The 21776-nt window shown below is 39.3% G+C and overlaps 1 protein-coding gene across 3 annotated transcripts in view; it reads left to right on the plus strand.

Annotated features, from left to right (window-relative positions):
• PTPRG (protein tyrosine phosphatase receptor type G) overlaps window positions 1–21776 on the plus strand; it is a 922721-nt gene that overhangs the window by 841416 nt on the left and 59529 nt on the right. For all 3 annotated transcript variants that reach the window (XM_070738149.1, XM_070738150.1, XM_070738152.1), the window contains exon 14: window positions 17215–17306. In XM_070738149.1, coding sequence (XP_070594250.1) covers window positions 17215–17306 — 92 coding nt within the window. The remainder of the gene's footprint in view (window positions 1–17214; window positions 17307–21776) is intronic.

The raw sequence follows: 21776 nt of genomic DNA on the forward strand, positions 1-21776 counted from the left end.
GGGATTCGTGCGGCAGAAGGCAGTCCCGGAGATATTCTGGCCCGATGCCATGAAGGGCTTTATAGATCATAACCAACACTTTGAATTGTGACCGGAAACGGATCGGCAACCAATGCAGACTGTGGAGTGTTGGTGTAACATGGGCATATCTAGGGAAGCCCATGATTGCTCTCGCAGCTGCATTTTGCACGATCTGAAGTTTCCGAACACTTTTCAAAGGTAGCCCCACGTAGAGAGCATTACAGTAGTCTAATCTCAAGGTGATGGGGGCATGAGTGACTGTGAGCAGTGACTCCCGGTCCAGATAGGGCCGCAACTGGTGCACCAGGCAAACCTGGGCAAACATCCCCCTCGCCACAGCTGAAAGGTGTTTCTCTAATGTGAGCTGTGGATCGAGGAGGACGCCCAAGTTGCAGACCCTCTCTGAGGAGATCAATAATTCCCCCCCCCCCAGGGTTATGGACGGACAGATGGAATTGTCCCTGGGAGGCGGAACCCACAGCCATTCCATCTTATCCGGGTTGAGTTTGAGTCTGTTGACACCCATCCAGACCCCAACAGCCTCCAGGCACCGGGATTGGCCAATCTCCAAGAGGTGGGTCAAAAAGTGGTTTTTATATACGCATGTATTGCACCTTTTTCCTCAGTCTTTGCTTTCACCTTGATTGGTTTCAGTTCTGATTTTTGATAAATTCACTTTTGAACCTTAAATGGACTCTGAGTTTATTTTTCTTAAATACTGACTGTAGCAGTTGACATTATGCAAAGACTGAAGAAAAAGGTGTGATACATGCGTATATCAAAACCCCTTTTTGACTCCCCTCTTGGAGATTGGCCAATCCCTAGTGTCCATGACCATCAGGTGGACGCATCTACACTCCCTGTCTGGAGGAATCAATCAAGAGGGACCAAGCATGTTCCCAGGGTCACACGTGGCCCCTTGGCATCGCTCCACACCCCTCCCAGGGGGGCGGACCCCACTATTTGAGAAACACTGGGATAGATAAATAATAAAAGTGCTAAAGTAAGGCAGGGTAGTAGTCAATTCTAGGAAGCGGTGGACAAAGTGGGTGGAGTTTCTCCCTTTTCATTCCTCCCTTTTTTCTCACTTCCAAATAACAGAGTGCAAGAATAGCAGGTAATTGTTCTCAGGAGCTTGAGCCAATCTGTTGCATAGATATTTTAAAATGACTCTGAAGGTCCCAAGATACCTGACTTAAAGCTTCTATTTTAAACTCTTAAAGCCATTCATAAAATCATTGATTTTATTGATCATTTTGGATAGTTTACTGCAGATGTTCATTTAGCAACCTGGTCCAATTTCTAAAAGCAGTTTTAAAATAAAGCACATTTAAAAAACATTTTAAAAAGAAATCTTTCACTAGTTTGGTCATTTATAGGATGGGAAACATGCCCTAATTTATTTTGTAAATTGTTTCATTCGCTGCTGACTTTAGCACGGATGCTCAAAGTATTGATTAAAATATAACAGGGGCAGCTCATTCTTCTGGCTGTCAGAGGTCACAAAAACTGCAATTACATGCTATTCAAGGTTATTAAGTCACCCCAAATTAGCTTTCACCATTGTCCATGCTATCCTCAAAGGATATTGTTAGAAAGAAAGAGGAAAGATCTTAACCCATCACCACCAATGTTCATACGCAGTCCATGTGATCATATGGAACATTCTTTCGGTTTTTGTAATAGAGGATTTTTCTCCTGCTTAACCTACGAAATGTCCCTGTTTAGCTCAAAGAGTGCAGGTTTTTAGAACATTTCAATTCTAGAAAAACATTTATTTGCATTAGTCTTAATTTTAAAATTAAATTCTTTGATATCAATTTAATGCATTTGGGTAGGAATATGAATGTACTATAGTCTCATCTTCAGTGAAAACTTTTTTTTAATTCCCTGGTCAATACATAAATACCTGAAGGTGAAGCTGATTTCAGTAGACCAGTATGAATTTTGTGATGTTGTAGTCAGGGATGGGTTTCTCTTACCTTCCCTACCCATTCGAAAGTGTGCGTGTCGCATTGGAAGTGCGCAATTCACGCATGTTACATCCAGGTTCTCACTCTCTGCGGAGAGGGTTCGTTGCCAGCCACTTTCAAGCAGCGACGACTGGGCAACTGGTTTGGAGGCGTCGCAAGTAGCCATCACTACCAGTCCCCGGAGAGGGGCAGCATATAAATCAATCAATCAATCTAATTAATTAATTAATTAGTTGACGAACAGGGTCAAGTTTCCATCATCGGCTTGTCCAATCTGGTCTGAACCAGTAGCAACCCACCACTGCTTGTAGTGATAGCTCTCTTTTCTAACTTGTTCTTTTTTTTCTCTCAAATGTGTTGGAATTACAACTATGGGAATTCCTGCTAGAGGGCTTGGAAGATTATAGAGAACACCGAGTAATAAGCCGTCTTGGCTACAATTGTTAATTCAAAGATATACAGTACTGACTTGGAACATGGAGCTCCTCTGAGCTGTTAAACAGACCCTGATATTCATTCTTCTCTGAACATACCTATTATTTTAAGGCTCTCAAACTGATTGTGCTGCATTCCAGAAGCTGATTCAGTATTATACATCCTTTTCCAGAAAGTTTTACCAATTTCTTAATTTTTAGTACGTATAATTAAAATAAAGGAAGATAACCTAAGCAAAAGAATAGCACATGTTTGGGAAAGATTATATATCAATTTAAATTTTGAATCATATTAGAAATGTTGAATAACATTTCTCCAACAGATGAGAATTTTCTTTCCCAAACTTTCTTTTCCATGGGGAATTTTCCTACTAATTTCAAGAGTGGCTGCTTTTTATTCTTTGAAAAAAAAATAGTGGGTTCAATGTGTTTCAAAATATAAAAATGTAGGGTGGGAACATACATCATTTGATTTGAATAAAGGCATAAAATATACTTTTCCTAACAATTCAGTTGGCTGAAATAATGTAATTTTGCATAGGGAGAATATTTATTAGAAGTTCAGGGGCATAAATAAAATAACTGCAGAATTAGCCCTACTGGTAGTCCTTGACTTACAACTATCCATTTAGTGACTGTTCAAACTTACGACAGCAGTGGGAGGAAAAAAAGACTTACAATTGATCCAATAATTGCAACATCCCTTCGGGCGCATGATCAAAGTTCAGGTGCCTTGTATTGCATCGGCTTTTACTATGGGTCATGTGATCACCATTTATAATCTTACCGGCCAGCTTCCAAAAAAGGAAATCTATAGGAGAAGCCAGATTCGCTCAACAACTCTGTGATTCAGTTTATGACTCTAGTTTTTCACTTAACAACCATGGCAAAAATAAAAAGGTAGCAAAATCAAGCAAGATTCACTTTACAATGGAAATTCCGGTCCAAATCGTGGTTATAAGTCAAGGATTACATGCATAATTATTTATTTATTTATTATTATTTATTAGATTTGTATGCCGCCCCTCTCCGTAGACTCGGGGCGGCTTACAGCAATGATAAAAACAATATATAATGACAAATCTAATAGATTAGTATTCTCTATAAACAGATCTCAGATCTTTTGCTTGTTTATCTACAATTAATTCTACTGCAGTGAGCAACATGGATGAATAAATTTGTATGGAGAGATATTCCAATTTCATGGAGCCAGGAGTGGGCTCCACTTGCCTTCACCACCGGTGCGCATCGCAACGATTTCCGCGTGCGGTCTCACTCCGCGTCCCTCTGTGCAAATTCACTTACGCGCATGCTCAGAAGATGCTTTCAGCCTGAAACATATCTGAGGAGCTGCTCAGGTGTGCTTCAGGTGAAGGGGAAAAAAAGGTCGGCATTAACCCGCGGGTGGGCATTTTTCACCGCAGAGGACGAATAGAAGCCATCCAAAAAAAACCCAAATCACAGAAAATTACAAAATAAAAGATGGTGGTGTGCTCAGACCAGCAGAGAAAGAACCAGATCCGTGATGCCGTTTTCACGTTGCCAGTGGATCGCTAGCCATTCGGGTGATCTGGTACGAACCAATAGAACTATTAACACATGAAGCCTCAGGTTCAGTTCAGGTGGGGGTTGCCGCTCCTGGTGCTACCAGTGCGCTGTGCATGCCGATTCAAGTGTCCGGCATGCGCACATATATGTCCCAGCGAGATTTTACTTCTGTGCATGCGCAGGTAGCAAAATCTTGGGAGGGGACAAGCACATGCAAAAATTTGGTGATTCTTTTGCTTCAATTCATGCACATAAGCAAAAAAACCCACCAAAATCACACGCACGCATACATCGCCTTGTGAGATTTTGCTTCCTGCGCATGCGCAGAAGTAAAATCTCGCTGGGATGCACACATGTGCACATCAGACACCCAAAGCTTTGTGCACAGCCCCCATTTCCCTACCAGTGCAAAGTGTGGCCTATACTGTGTAGGAACCTGATACTGGTTCAGTTCCCAGCACTACTAAGAAGAAAAGACCTTGACTAAAATCATGAAACGCTTGCATCAGTCAGCATCCACAGTTGTGGGCCAGAGGTCTGACTACAGAGGAGACTGCCTGCCTTCTTAGCTAAAGCAGTTTTTGATAGATCTCTCTATAATCTCTACTCTTCTTCTCAATGTAACAGAAGCACATCTATAGGAAAGGAATCAAAATTAAGAGGTTGGACAGTTAGTTACCTGTTTCAGAGCAAGAATGCACAGTGTAAGGATTTTATTTGAAATGGTTTATATGCATTTTATAGTCCTTCGTTCTAAGAAATCAATTCACAGCTAAAGCTGCTTTGTTGAGCCTACTCTTAATTCATTCTGCTATGGGTGAGCAGTGTGGTCGGGGGGTAGGAAAAGCAAGTAGGATGCTTGGCTGCATAGCTAGAGGTATAACAAGCAAGAAGAGGGAGATTGTGATCCCGCTATATAGAGCTCTGGTGAGACCACATTTGGAGTACTGTGTTCAGTTCTGGAGACCTCACCTACAAAAAGATATTGACAAAATTGAACAGGTCCAAAGACGGGCTACAAGAATGGTGGAAGGTCTTAAGCATAAAACGTATCAGGAAAGACTTAATGAACTCAATCTGTATAGTCTGGACTCTGGAGGACAGAAGGAAAAGGGGGGACATGATTGAAACATTTAAATATGTGAAAGAGTTAAATAAGGCTCAGGAGGGAAGTGTTTTTAATAGGAAAGTGAACACAAGAACAAGGGGACGCAATCTGAAGTTAGTTGGGGGTAAGATCAAAAGCAACATGAGAAAATATTATTTTACTGAAAGAGTAGTAGATCCTTGGAACAAACTTCCAGCAGACGTGGTTGGTAAATCCACAGTAACTGAATTTAAACATGCCTGGGATAAACATATATCCATCCTAAGATAAAATACAAAAATAGTAGAAGGGCAGACTAGATGGACCATGAGGTCTTTTTCTGCCATCAGTCTTCTATGATTCTATGTTTCTATTTGCTGGATCGTTCACCACCTTAGGAAACTTTAAATGGAATCCCTGAAGCAGAACTTGTCTAAAGAGTTACTTTTTTGCCCCATGATATCCTGTATGAATGGGAAAGACAGATGCTCTCCCAGATGAGCCTAGTGTCGTGCTAGCTATTCATTCCTTTTCAGCAAATTACTTTTTCCATGCCTTCATAACTAGGAGAACCCACATGATTTGCTCATAAAAATCAGTGACCTATAATCCTATCAAATGCTTTTCAGTAGTAAGCAAGTATCGTCTTCAACTTCTTTCTATCGTTTTGTATCTATTTATATTGTATTTATATTGTATTTATATTGTTGTTGTAAGCCGCCCTGAGTCCTTCGGGATTGGGCAGCATAGAAGCAAACAAACAAACCAACCAATGAATGAATAAATAAATAAATAAATCTATCTTTAGGCATTGTCCGCAGCCATTTCTTGCCTAAAATTAACATTTTTATTTATTTATTTATTTATTCATTCATTCATTCATTCATTCATTCATTCATTTGTCCAATACACAAATACATAGGAAGAAAAATAGACATGTAGTAATATATATAAGGGTAAAGTGAACTTAGAGAAGAGGATATATGAAAGAAAGAAAATATATATGGTAAGTGAGAGAAAGGAAAGACAATTGGACAGGGGACGAAAGGCACACCAGTGCACTTATGTACGCCTCTTACTGGCCTCTTAGGAACCTGGAGAGGTCAATGCTGGAGAGTCTGAGGGAGAAATGTTGGGGGTTAGGGGTTGACACAATTGAGTCCGGCAATGAGTTCCACGCTTCGATAACTCGATTGTTGAAATAATATTTTTTACAGTCAAGTTTGGAGCGGTTCGTATTAAGTTTGAATCTGTTGCGTGCTCTTGTGTTGTTGCGGTTGAAGCTGAAGTAGTCATTGACCGGTAGGACGTTGCAGCATATGATCTTGTGGGCAATACTCAAATCGTGTTTTAGGCGCCGTAGTTCTAGGCTTTCTAGGCCCAGGATTGTTAGTCTATTTTCGTAGGATATTCTGTTTCGAGTGGAGGAGTGAAGGGCTCTTCTGGTGAAATATCTTTGGACATTTTGCTTGATGGTGGATTGTAGTTGATACACATCATTTATTTATTATTTATTATTTATTACTTGGATTTGTATGCCGCCCCTCTCCGAAGACTCGGGGCGGCTCACAACATGTAAAAAGACAAATCGTAAGTAATCAACAATTTAAAATTTTAAAGATTTAAAAAACCCCACAAACTAACAGACTCACACACAAGCATACCATATATAAATTCAACGTGCCCAGGGGGGGGGATGTTTCAATTCCCCCATGCCTGACGGCAAAGGTGGGTTTTAAGAAGTTTGCGGAAGGCAGGAAGAGTAGGGGCAGTTCTAATCTCCGGGGGGAGTTGGTTCCAGAGGGCCGGTGCCGCCACAGAGAAGGCTCTTCCCCTGGGGCCCGCCAACCGACATTGCTTAGTTGACGGGACCCGGAGAAGGCCCACTCTGTGGGACCTAATTGGTCGCTGGGATTCGTGCGGCAGGAGGCGGTCTCGGAGATATTCTGGTCCAGTGCCATGAAGGGCTTTAAAGGTCATAACCAACACTTTGAATTGTGACCGGAAACTGATCGGCAGCCAGTGCAGACTGCGGAGTGATGGTGAAACATGGGCATACCTGGGTAAGCCCATGACTGCTATCGCAGCTGCATTCTGCACGATCTGGAGTTTCCGAACACTTTTCAAAGGTAGCCCCATGTAGAGAGCATTACAGTAGTCGAACCTCGAGGTGATTCATTCATGTTTTTTAGTGAAGGAAGTCTCCTGAAGAACCTCTGCCTGCTTTGATGCTATGATAGAACTGAAGAAGAGCAAATGTTTAAACTGCAAATGTTGTTTACTACACAGGGGTGCAAGCATGTATTATGTCATCGGCAGCATATATGATAATGAAGTGCTGCACTGCAGGCAATTAATTTCAAGATTTAAATAGATAATCAGGAGACAGAATGTTACTGGCTTAGTTTTCTCTCTCATGTTTCTTGGTTTCTAAGTTTAATCTCCACACAACAGCATAAAAAATATTTTTTGCACCAAAGCACTTGGGTTGTCTGCCTGAAAATATCTGGGTTGTTACATCTACCTATTTTTATTATTTTATTTTTATCCTACATTTATTATTTTTATAAATAACTCAAGCTGACAAACATTACTCCTTCCTCCTATTTTTCCCATAACAACAACCCTGAATTGGGCTGAGAAAGAGTGACTGGCTGAAAGCCTTCCAGCCAGCTTTTACAACTAAAGCAGGACTGGAACTTGCAACTTTTCTGGCTTCTAACTTGGTGTTTTAACCCCTATATTGTCCATCCCTTTAATTTCTTGTATATATTTTCTTCCTTTGGAATGCAGTTTCTCTAGATGCGATTTTTGATGCCCTCAATACAATCAGAACACAAAAGGTATCACTGACACTAGTTTTTTTGTACAACTGTAGGAACTCAAAGACATCACCTCGAGGTTCAACTACTGTAATGCTCTCTACAGGGGGCTACCTTTGAAAAGTGTTCGGAAACTTCGGATCGTGCAGAATGCATCTACGAGAGCAATCATGGGCTTCCCCAGGTATGCCCATGTTACACCAACACTCCGCAGTCTGCATTGGTTGCCAATCAATTTCCGGTCACAATTCAAAGTGTTGGTTATGACCTATAAAGCCCTTCATGGCATCGGACCAGAATATCTCAGGAACCGCCTTCTGCCGCACAAATCCCAGCGACCAGTTAGGTCCCACAGAGTTGGCCTTCTCCGGGTCCCATCGACTAAACAATGTCATTTGGCGGGACCCAGGGAAAGAGCCTTTTGTGTGGCGGCCCCGACCCTCTGGAACCAGCTCCCCCCGGAGATTAGAACTGCCCCCACCCTCCTTGCCTTTCGTAAAGTTCTTAAAACCCATCTCTGCCGTCAGGCATGGGGGAACTGAGACATCTCCCCCAAGCCTATACAGTTTATACATGGTATGTTTGTGTGTATGTTTGCTTTTAATAATGGGGTTTTTAGTGTTTTTTAAATTATTAGATTTGTTCTTACATTGTCTTTGTTGTTGTTGTGATCCACCCCGAGTCTACGGAGAGGGGCGGCATACAAATCTAAATAATAATAATAATAATAATAATAATAATAATAATAATAATAATAATAATAATAATAATAGAAAGCAGGTTCTGTAAATCCCAAAGCTGTCTTCTTTCTTTGCAAAGGAATTCCACTCTCTTCAATATGAATCTCAAGATTTCTAACTCTCAAGACTATGCTGGGACTAAATTTTGCAGAAAATTCCCAAATAGAAATCTCTTCAACTATTTTGATAAATCTCTTCAACCATCTTCAACTACTTTCAGAGACAACAGATATTGCTTCAAAGATATCAAATCCACCCTTTGGATCTGTGTTATACAGTGCTCAGGCTACAGCATTTCAAATGATAGGGAATTTTTTTAAAACCTTCACTGTACCAAGTGGATCCATTTGTTTCAGACATGGCAAGGTTAAATTCAGGTACAAATTCCATCTATTTTCCCTCAAATGAGGCCAGCCTGTTTGTCATGGAAGCCAATAGCTACTAGTTTGAGGGAGGCAGAAAACTAAATGCAACATTACTTCCAATCTTTGCTGTCTTTTTTCCAGGGGAAAAGAAAAATGACTCTTGACTGCATAATGTCAACCGAAAAAAGCAAGACACAATTATTGAGCTCCTCAATAAATGACATGATACCAAGGCACATTCACACACAGCTTTGCACAACAAAGTATGTAATTAAAAAGCAGATGTGCAGATGAATCACCATTCTGATTTTCCAAATGTGTGAAGGAGATCTTATCTTTAGGAATGATTCCCTAATATAGCTTACTTAAAAACATTGGAATACGAAAGCTGAAATGCAAAACAAGCAAAAGCTTGTCATCTTTCTAAAAAATAATGTTTAACCATTTTGACTAAAGAAGCATGCTTTTTGATATTTAAAGAATTGTAAATCCATCAATTCACCACCTTTCCTGAGCAATTACCTGACAATTTTTTTTAAAAAAAAAAATCTCCTAAGCAGTGACTCTGTTCTGTATTCATCCCTCTCATTCCTGTTTGTTGTGGTTAGCTCTGGCCCAGCTCCTGCCCCAAGGAATGTGCAGGTGGATGTGGGGGAGACATCCACATGCCACAGGCCTCTTTTGCTCCTGATGGAATCTGCCGATGAAGCCTCCTCTGACCAAGGAAGCATGAGTGACAAGGAAGAGGGGAGTTTGGCAGACAGTCCAGGAGGAGATCAATCATCTGTATCATCCTTGGATTCTGAACAAGAATTAATGACACATCCACGCATGCGTAGAGTGATGCAAAGGAGACAACAACTGAAGGATTATTACAAGAGAAAATGAGGCCACCTGTGGTTGGGTGGGGCTCCAGTAATTAGGGCTGCTGCTATAAATAGCAGCGTGTGGGTTTGGCCGTTGTGAAAGAGTATCTGATCGCAGTTCTTCAGGAATCGTGTGTTGCTGTTTTCCGGACTTTGTTTGTTGATTTTTCACGCCTTTGAAACCAAAGCAGACCAACGTGTGTGTGTGTGTGTGTGTGTGTCTCACTTTGTTGGAAGAAGAAGGGGTGTGAAGTTTCTTCACAGCTGCTACCTAAGTACTTAATGACTGCTTAAGGGAAATTGTACAGACTACCCGGTTGTTTTGGGAGGAGTGCTCTTTGCAATACAAAAAGAGTGCTTAGTTTATTTTGAATTTTGTGATAAAGAACATTGTTTTGAATTTTCAAACGTGTGTGTGTCTGAAATTTGTACTCTTGAATTTTTGGGAGGCTCCTTCCAGAGAACCCGGTAGAACACTGTTCAAGCAGTTTAAATCTCAAAGTGATATTCGGTTGGCATGTACCTATATGAGTATATTCCTTTGCTTCTGTGACCAGTGTAACTCTGCCTGATGCCTGAGATCTCACGAAGTAACTATTCCCTGAGGAAAGTCAGCCAGAAATAAAGCATATGGCGATAGGGATGATGGTGGAAAGAGAATGATGGGTCTGCTTCAGGGAACACATTGTTTTCTTTCAAAGACAACAGAGTTCTCAATGATTCATAGAAAGTATGTGGGCTTTATGAATTATTCTGGAAACGTAGAATGCCAATGTAATTATAAAATCCCCCCAAAATGTTTCTTCAGTTGTGTAACTTTGTAACGAGGCTTCCATAATCTGATATCCTTGGCCATAAAAATCTGCTGCTGCTTTTCAAATTACTCTCAAAACAGCATTTAAGAAGATTAAATAAATTCAATGCATAATACAAGAACAAGGAATCTGAAAAATACAATAATGCAGCCACATTTGAAATCAATAGTCATTGCAAATTAGTTTCTCTAAATATATATAACTAGAATTATTTTACAAGTGTCAAATTGATGCAGTCTTATATAACGAATTCAAAATCACTAAGATAATGTATTATACACGCAGCAAATGAATGTATGTTTCAATATAGTATATACATTAATGTATGTCCTTTTGAAGATAAAAAAGTATGAACTGGCATAGTGAATGTGGTTGGTGTATAAATTTCCTCTTCCCTGTTATATTTTATATACTTAATTTATTTTACCAGTTAGTTGTTATATTTTTATCCCACCGTTACTACTTTATTCTTACTCCTTTTTGTCTCTTTTCATAATGTTGCTCACTCTGAAATGTAATGTAATGTACACTATACTGTTGGTTACACTTCTTTGCCCTAAAGAAAAGGGAGTCTGTTCTCCAAAGCACCTGCGGGTAGGACAAGAAACAATGGGTGGAAACTAAACAAGGAGAGACACAACTTAGAACTAAGGAGAAATTTCCTGACGGTTAAAACCATCAGTGGAACAACTTGCCTCCAGAAGTTGTGAATGCTCCAACAATGGAAGTTTTTAAGAAGATGTTGGATAACCATTTGTCTGAAGTGGTGTAGGGCTTAAGAAGGAGGTTGGACTAGAAGATCCCCAAAGTCCCTCCCAACTCTGTTTTTCTATTCTAGTATGATGGGGATAACTAGATAGGCATTGTTTCTCCCTGCTTCTCTTTCTTGGGTCTACATCAATGAATATCAATGAAGCTTAACCTGGCACCTTGTTATTGGTCCCGTCAACAAAACAATGTCGTTTGGCGGGGCCCAGGGGAAGGGCCTTCTCTGTGGTGGCCCCGACCCTCTGGAACCAACTCCCCCCGGAGATTAGAATTGCCCCCACCCTCCTCGCCTTTCGTAAGCTCCTAAAACCCCACCTCTGCTGTCAGGCATGGGGGAACTGAGATATTCTTTCCCCCTTGGCCTTTACAATTTATGCATGGTATGTTTGTTTGTATGTATGCTTGGTTTTAGTAATAAGGGTTTTTTAGCTGTTTTAGTATTGGATTTACATGCTGTTTTGTTACTGTTGTTAGCCGCCCCGAGTCTGCTGAGAGGGGCGGCATATAAATCCAATAAATAAATAAATAAATAAAATTGTTTTAATATTTTAATATCACCATAATATTTTATATCAACATAAAATCAAAGTTGTTCTCTCAAACATGCAAGTATTCTCTCACGCCCTTTGTCCTTCAAGACATCTACTGTTAAGAGCCATTTGCTACCTCTGTGGCAAATAAACTTTGCTTTTCTTCTTATTGTAATTTTAAAAAAATCCTATCTTCCTATAAATCCACAATCAAAATTAGGTGTAGCATATTGCAGTGGATTAGAATGCAGAAGGCTGGTTTTCCGAGAGCAGAGAACTAGCCCAGGTTGTTCTAATGTACCTTCTGTTTATTAAATTATATTTATCCTTGTTCAGTGAAAGTACATAGAGAGCTGTCTTCTGTTTGGTAAACATAATTATTTTTGCACAGAATACTTTAGGAAGGGGAACTGTGTGCAGGGCTCTCTTTATCCTTTGCTCTCTCTCCACTGGAAGAAAAAATAATAATAGTTAAAGCTATCCTCTATGGATTTTCTTCACTCAGAAGAGAAACTATGGAATGCATGAAACACCGGTGCCTTCTGCCTGATCCATATTCATGACCTTTCCTTTACTGTGACTGATTTATGCCCCTTTCCACCCCCAGGGTGTTCATTCTAAAACAAAAGCAGACCAAATAGAAGCCAAATACTTCTTTCGGCAGGAGGGGGGGAGAAAAGAGCAGTCTAGCTGTTCAAGAAAGAGAAACTCTTTTCTATAAGGAGGTTTGGTTCTATAGGTTTACCGCAACCAGAAAATATACTTGCCAAAAGATAGAAGCAACGGATTGGTTTGAGTAAAATTCTCCAGTGGCTTCATGGCAGCCATTGCTTTCATTATTTATCTAATGCCAGAAGTGCACAGCAATTGGGATTGCCAGATGTCCCTAGTATGACAGTCCTGGAAGTCTGTATGGTGTAATGAATAGAGTGTCAATTGTTAACCTGGGAAACCTGGATTCCAGTCCATACACAGCCGTCTTTCAAAATGGGTGGCATAGTCATTTCCACCCAATCTATTACATGAGTGTTGTTATGATAGACATGCCACATAGAACTGTGGTATACAAAACCCATTCAAAGCTGGCTAGAAGATGTGGGGGGGAGAGAGAAATGATAGATAGGTGTGTGTGTGTGTGAGAGAGAGAGAGATGATAGTTAAATGAAAGAGATAGATAGATAGATGGATGGATGGATGGATGGATGGATGGATATAGGTAGGTAGGTAGGTAGGTAGACGATAGATTGATACAGACCAATAGAGGCGATAGATAGATAGATAGATAGATAGATAGATAGATAGATAGATAGATAGATAGATAGATAGATAGATAGATAGATAGATGATTATGGATGGATGGATGGATAGATAGATTGATAAAGACAGACAGACAGACAGACAGACAGACAGACAGACAGATAGATAGATAGATGCATAGATGCATAGATACATAGATAGATAGAGACAGACAGACAGACAGACAGTCAGACAGACAGACAGACAGACAGACCCAGTGGGTAAGGAGCATCCAGCTGTAAGTCTGGATTTAGCTTTACTAGATAAATGGTCAAAGCAATGGAAACTGCAGTTTAATGTTTCCAAATGTAAAATAATGCACTTGGGGGAAAGGAATCCTCAATCTGAGTATTGTATTGGCAGTTCTGTGTTAGCAAATACTTCAGAAGAAAAGGATTTAGGGGTAATGATTTCTGACAGTCTCAAAATGGGTGAATAGTGCAGTCAGGCGGTAGGGAAAGCAAGTAGGATGCTTGGCTGCATAGCTAGAGGTATAACAAGCAGGAAGAGGGAGATTATGATCCCGCTATATAGAATGCTGGTGAGACCACATTTGGAATACTGTGTTCAGTTCTGGAGACCTCACCTACAAAAAGATATTGATAAAATTGAACGGGTCCAAAGACAGGCTACAAGAATGGTGGAAGGTTTTAAGCATAAAACGTATCAGGAAAGACTTAATGAACTCAATCTGTATAGTCTGGAGGACAGAAGGAAAAGGGGGGACATGATCGAAACATTTAAATATATTAAAGGATTAAATAAGGTCCAGGAGGGAAGTGTTTTTAATAGGAAAGTGAACACAAGAACAAGGGGACACAATCTGAAGTTAGTTGGGGGAAAGATCAAAAGCAACATGAGAAAATATTATTTTACTGAAAGAGTAGTAGATCCTTGGAACAAACTTCCAGCAACCGTGGTAGATAAATCCACAGTAACTGAATTTAAACATGCCTGGGATAAACATACTGTATATCCATCCTAAGATAAAATACAGAAAATAGTATAAGGGCAGACTAGATGGACCATGAGGTCTTTTTCTGCCTTCAGACTTCTATGTTTCTATGTTTCTAAGTCTGTAAGAGCCTTGAAAGCTCTTCCTCTCTTTTTTAACTTTCAATTTTAACTTTTTTAACTTTCAATTTTAATTATTTTAGTCTTGTTTTAATGGCTCAAAGTATAAATAATATGCTATTTGGATATGATTGTATGCTTTTTATGTTTTCATTGTACACTACTCAGAGTTACCCTGTGAATGAAAAGGGTGGGTGGCTTTACAAATTTGATATATAAACAAGCTGATTTTTTAAAAAAACCAAAGTTCAGCTGTCCACAATAACTAGTCTTTAATTTGTTTAGTAATGCATTTTAATTCTGTTATCAGCATAACATTAATTGGAGATGAAAGTAGCTTTGGCTTTAGGAGCAAGGAATTTAAAAGACTGCATCCTCTTCCTTTTCTGAAATTAACTTTGGATAGTAAGTCTCCAGTCCCATAGCTCTTCATATACATTTTTCTTCGCGTGGGAAAAGCTGTACAGGAGATAATTGCATTTGACTCAGAGCTAAAGATGGGGGTACAGAACACCAAGTAAAGTCATGGAGTGAGAGAGGGGCTCAGGTTAACCAAACTTGAGGCAAGAAATTAAGGAAAGAAAAATGTAGGCAAGAAAAACAAAATGCACAAGTACAGTATATGTGGTACATTGCTCAACAGCAACTGTAAAAGGGATCTTGGAGTCCTAGTAGACAACTATTTAAATATGAGCCAGCAGTGTGCAGCAGCTGCCAAAAAAGCCAACACAGTTGTAGGCTGCATTAATTGAGGGATAGAATCAAGATCATGTGAAGTGTTAATACCACTTTATAAGGCCTTGGTAAGGCGACACTTGGAATACTGCATTCAGTTTTGGTCACCACGATATAAAAAGGATGTTGAGACTCTAGAAAGAGTGCAGAGAAGAGCAACAAAAATGATTAGGGAACTGGAAGCTAAAACATATAAAGAACGGTTGCACAACTAGGTATGTCTAGTTTAATGAAAAGAAGGACTAGGGGAGACATGACAGCAGTTTTCCATTATCTTAGGGGTTGCCACAAAGAAGAGGGAGTCAGCTTATTCTCCAAAGCACCTGTGGGTAGGACAAAAAGCAATGGGTGGAAACTAAACAAAGAGAGAAACAACTTAGAACTAAGGAGAAATTTCTTGGCAATTAGAACAATTAATCCATGAAACAGCTTGCCTCCAAAAGTTGTGAATGCTCCAACACTGGAAGTTTTTAAGAAGTAGTGTAGGGTTGCCTGCCTAAGCAGTGGGTTGGACTAGACTAGAAGACTTCCAAGATCCTTTCCAACTCTGTTGTTATGTTATGTTATGTTACGTTGCGTTGCGTTGCGTTGCGTTACGTTACGTTACGTCATGTCATGTCATGTTATGTTTAAAGACATGGAATAAGAGGGGGGCTCAAGGTAACCAAGTGATGTTACCAGAATTCCTCACAATGCCCACATCTTGATCTGACAGTTTTGATGTCAGTACAATTCAAACTCGCACAAACTCTTCTAAGAGTGTTTCCCTTGGCCTTTGAAATTTGCTGCGACTTGTGTTGTGGTTCTCTTCCACCCCCACCCCCTTTCTTTCTTTTCCAAGTGCTCTACTATGTAACTCTGGCTGCAAACAATGGCTATAGAAATTGCGAGTAGAGTGGATGGGATGGTGGTGGGCTGTTCTGCTTGGCCCTGATTCCAGAAACCGAGTTGGCCAGCAAGAGAAAATGTTTTTGCAAACATTTTTTTTTTTACCAGGGAAAAGCAACCCTGTGCTTTTCAGAGAAACTTCCCCCGGGTGATGCTGCAAACGTTCTTGTCCAGAAGTGCAGAAATCATTGTTTGTTTGTTTGTTTGTTTTCGAGCTGGCCAGGAAGAGGGGATCTCTACTCTATCTAGGATTTGGCAAAGAGCTCCTAACAGCTGAGAGTATCTCTCTTTCCTCCCCGTCGCAAGAGCAGTTCATGCTGAGCAAGGCTCATTAAATATTCACTTCCAGCTGCAAGCAGCTCATTAAGGCAGCACCAAGCGGTGACGCTGCGGCTGGAAGAGCGTTTCTTGCTGAGCATCACCATGCAGAGGCTCAGTGGAACACTGGATGCTCTCCTTCTCAGTGCCTTCTCCATCATGACCAGCTTGTGCTCCCTGCTTTGCATTAAGTACAGGTAAAAGACTGCACCGAAAAACCTTTCGGCAGACGGACTCCGTTCGTTCGTTCAGGTTTGGGCTGTTTTGGTGGCGGGCAGGTGCTTGGGGTGCTCGGAGTTGTCTCCCGAAATCGGTTGGGGCGTCTTGGTGACAAGCAAAGTTGGATTTTTCTGGGCATGGTTTTGGGTCTTGTTTCATAGGAAAATACGGCACAGAAGAAGAAGATGGGCACCAGGAGAGAAGTGAGGCAAAGTTGTGGTTAGTTAGAAGTGAGGCAAAGTTGTGGTTAGTTAGAAGTGAGGCAAAGTTGTGGTTAGGTTTCGGAAAGTTTGCAACTTTCTGAAAGGGGGGAAATATCAGGTGTCGGGTTTTGGATGCTATCTACTCTTTCCTTGATGTTAAGTTGGATTGTGGTTTATCCCTCTTCACTTACCTTTTGAGGAGCTTGGGAGTTTATTTTAAGTCCAACCTGAACAAACCCCAACCTCACTGCTGCTAAACCTTTCAGACAACCTATTTTAACAATTTAATAATAGGTAACATAATGTGCTCTTAAATTAATTAAACAGATTTTTTTTCATTGGAGATTCCTGACACCATATTTTTTTTCTTTAAATAGCGAACAGCAACCATTGGCATTAGGGGAGAAGGCTGACATGAACTTGCTCAACTGGCCTGTTGAAATGTTTTGATTTTGTACCAAAGGGGTCCCTAAACCCTGAAGGTAGTGATGCTATTTCTCTTCCATTTGCAGAAAATGTTTCCAGACAGCTCATTTCTATGTAGAAGACAGCAGTTCTCCTCGGGTGGTACCAAATGAAACCGTCCCAATTATTCCCATCCCAGGTAAGAAAGGCCTCGCCTCATTCGTCCACGCCTTGGTTTGATCATAGATGCAACCGTTCAAATTTTCCTTAACAATTTGTCCTAGTTTGGGTACAATTGAAATCAGTTGCTCCTCACAATCCTATGATTTCTTCCCATTGTTGTGATTTGTAGTCCTGTTTCTGTACAATAATTATTTAAAGTGGAGTAAAAAGTATGGAGTTTTAACTTTTCTTTCCTTTGGATGAAACCCTCTTGGTTTCACAAAGGAAACCTCTAGATGTCATATAACATTTGTCTTTTCTGACTCCAGTATCCTGTCCTGAATGAACTTTTAATTCAATTTGCCTTTTCTACTGAGATTCCAAATCTTCATCTTAATGTTCAGCAATTTCTACTAGAGGTAAATGGGCAGTATAATCTTGTGTATTTATAGTTAGAAGGAAAAAATGTTTAATTCACTGCCAGTTCTTTAATATATATAAATTTTGACACAAATAGTGGTTTAGAAAAACCAAGCTCTTGGATACATATTTCTATTTGCCAAGATACTACCAGATAGGTAGGTCATCAGATTCCAACATTTTAGTCTATTTCAATTTTATTTCCAGCTTTTATTAAAAAAAATGAGTTGATAAATATATTTTTATATAACTAAATGAAGTAGCTTTATTTGGGGTGAACAGAATTATAGCTGTTCAATATTGTAAATCTTTCTGAACTTAGTCTTAATTCAGTGCTAAGAACATACATAGGATTATTCTACTTGAGTATAAACAGATTTGGGTCTCATTTTAATTTAGGAATTAAATGCATGGTTTATCCTTTCACAGTTTGTTCATTCTTTTATTATTAATGGCTTAAAATAAGTCTACATACAATGATTTTTTGTGTGTGTGAATGAAAGCTGGATTTCACTGATGGGACAGTTTGATTATTGCTATATACTGTTTTTAATTCCTTTAAAGATTTCAAAGTGATTATGGTATGTCATGGTTTTTCTCTGACAGGTTGTAAAGGGTATTGTAATGAGATTATGTTGTTTGTTTTCTTTTTGCATATAATGTACTATATTGGGTAAAGAACTCAGTTTTGCAATTACTAGATTAATTGATCGATACTGGTCAGAGATAATAGAAAGTTGGATAATGGAAAGTTGCTATTGGTTCATCCAGCTCCTGTCTATATGGTGGTCAGGGGATTATGGGAGTTGAATTCCAACATATCTGAACTATGCCAAGTTGGGAAAAGATGTTCTACTCCAAGTTACAAATGAATAGCTGGGAAAACTCTATTAAAAACCTCTTGGACTCTTTTGAAAAATCCTTAGAAATAATTATGACCCAACTGTGTCATATAAAGATGAACAAATTCAAAGTTTGTATGAATTTATGGCTTCTATTAGCACTTCAGATGATAAAAGTTTTACCACATTCACAATCAGAATATATTCTCTTTAAAATGGTTGCCAGAGCATATATGCATGGAGGAGTCACACTTAGGATATTGTTATTGAAAGTTGGTCTTGTTTAATTGGATATTAAAAAATCTGTAAGATTATCTCCCCAAAAGTCTCTCGGTAATGATCTGACATAGCTTTTCTTCACTTATGTTGTCCTGTTAGTTGTAAAATATATCAGAATTGTTCTCACAGTGTATTAATACCCTCCATTTCCCTATAAAATTCTTCTCACCTTCTTATTGCGTAGCACATTATATTATCTAATCCCAAAGGTACTTTTTCAAGAGGCAACTGGACTTTCTGATTTTTCTTTGAAAAAATTTCGCTTCTCATCCAAGAAACTTACTTCTTCAGCTTCTTGGATGAGAAGTGAAATGTCTTCAAAGAAAAACCAGAAAGTCCAGTTGCCTCTTGAAAAATCACCTTTAGGACAACTATGACTTGGATAACTGATTAAGAATTTCCATAAACATACAGTATATTATGTAATCTTCACCCCTAGAATGACAGAAATTGCATAAATAATCATCTCAAACTTGGCAGTCCCTATTCTACAAACTATATGTTTATTAGAAATTGTTTCTGTTTCCCATATTTTTTTGAAGTACATAAGTTCAGAAATTATTTTATTAAAAATACTGAAGTTACTTTATAAAAGTTGAGCAAGGTGAGCTTACATATTCAAAGAGTTTAGGCCAAGGGAGCTTTTCAGATGTTGTGACAAAAGTCTAACACCTTTACACTAATGTGTAAAAATTTTAATCCTTAAACATCTGCCAAGGTACGGAAAAACAGAATACCAGGGAATCAATGTCTGATTCAGGTCTTTATTTCATATTTATTTTATTTCACATGCACACACTGAAATCAGTCATTGTTCTCTCTTCTACATCTGACTATACTTAGAACATTTCATCCCATTGAAGGCATCATGTGATCAACTGGACTGTATCAGAAGAGTTCAATAGAAAAAAAATGTTCTCATTCACTCCCATATTATATAGACACTATAGAGGAGGTTGTTGCCTCTTGGTAGATCTACTATCAGCCCTGAGCGTTTCTAGTTTTCATTAAATAGCAATTTGTAAAAGAATTCATTCAGGTAAAATACCCAGAATGAAGTACAGCATCTACAAATATAAGGGAGAGTTCTCGGTGGTGCAGTGGTCATTAGAATTGGGGTGATCTATAGGCCTCCAGGGCAATCTGAGGAATATGACAACAAGATGGTGGATGAAATTACCCAAATGGCAGTAAAGGGAGATATTGTGGTTATGGGTGATTTCAACATGCCTGATATTGACTGGAATATCCCCAGTGCCCTTACATTCAAAAGTAAGAATATAGTAGAGGCCTTTACAGGAGCAGCTCTGGCACAGCTGGTTAAAGCACCGACTAGAGGGGAGAATATTCTAGATTTAGGGTTTACAAATGGGAATTGGGTTAAGGTGGGAGGTTAAGGTGGGAGAAAATTTAGGTTGCAGTGACCATCTATGTTTGTGGTTTGATGTAAAAACTGATTGTGACCAATCCTATACTGCAACCAAAGTATTGAATTTCAGAAAAACAAATTTTAATTCAATGGGGGGAAATTTAAATAATGAATTAAAGGGGAGGGATAAAATGGCAGGAGTGAGCACCCAGTGGACTGTATTAAAAAAGGCCACCTTAAAAGCCACTGTACTGTATGTAAGGCAAATAACTAAAGGTAAAAGGAAGAAGAAACCACTATGGTTTAGCAATGATGTAAGGGCTATAGTAAATGCAAAAAAGGCTGCCTATAGGAGGTATAAAGAGTCTGGAAGTATAGCTGATAGAGAGGTGTATAAAATGAGAGAGAAGGAGGCAAAACAGATAATATATGCTGCTAAAGCCTCAAAAGAGGAAGAAATTGCCAAATCTGTAAAGAAGGGGGATAAAACCTTCTTCAGATATATTAGTGATAGGAAGAAGAAAAACTGCAGCATCACAAAGCTTAGTACAGGGAATAATGCATGCATTGATGAGAATAAGGAGATCACTGACCATTTCAATAGCTACTTCTGTTCAGTTTTCTCAAAAGACACCTTACAAAATAATACTATAGAGGGATATAGCATTGCTTCCGGATTCAGCTCTAGTGATCTTAGAAGCCGATGTCTTAGAAGAACTTGAACGATTAAAGATAAATAAGGCAATGGATCCAGATGGCATCCACCCCAGAGTTCTTAAAGAACTCAGATTTGTCATTGCTACCCCCCTGACTGATTTGTTTAACCAATCCCTGTTAACAGGAGATGTTCCTGAGGATTGGGGAATGGCCAGTGTTGTGCCTATCCATAAGAAGGGCAGTAGAGAAGAAGCTGGTAACTACAGGCCAGTTAGCTTGATATCAGTGATAGTTAAAATGATGGAGACTCTACTCAAAAAGAGGATAAATCAGCACCTAAAAAACAATAACTTATTGGACCCAAATCAGCATGGCTTTACTGAAGGCAAATCATGTCAGACTAATCTCATTGATTTCTTTGATTATGTCACAAAGGTGTTGGACGAAGGTGGTGCCGCAGATATTGCCTATCTGGACTTTAGCAAAGCCTTTGATATGGTTCCACATAAAGAGCTGATAGATAAATTAGTGAAGATTGGACTTAATCCCTGGATAGTTCAGTGGATTTGCAGCTGGCTGAAGCGTAGACAACAGAGAATTATTGTGAATGGCGAGTATTCTGAGCAGAGACAGGTTACAAGTGGTGTGCCACAAGGGTCTGTTTTGGGTCCTATTCTTTTTAAAATGTTTGTGAGTGACATAGGGGAAGGTTTGGTAGGGAAGGTTTGCCTATTTGCCGATGACTCTAAAGTGTGCAATAGGGTTGATATTCCTGGAGGCATCTGTAATATGGTAAATGATTTAGCTTTACTAGATAAATGGTCAAAGCAATGGAAACTGCAGTTTAATGTTTCCAAATGTAAAATAATGCACTTGGGGAAAATAAATCCTCAATCTGAGTATTGTATTGGCAGTTCGTTGTTAGCAAAAACTTCAGAAG

The sequence above is a fragment of the Erythrolamprus reginae genome, chromosome 2 (assembly GCF_031021105.1).
Source record: "Erythrolamprus reginae isolate rEryReg1 chromosome 2, rEryReg1.hap1, whole genome shotgun sequence".
NCBI classification, from domain to species: Eukaryota; Metazoa; Chordata; class Lepidosauria; order Squamata; family Dipsadidae; genus Erythrolamprus; species Erythrolamprus reginae.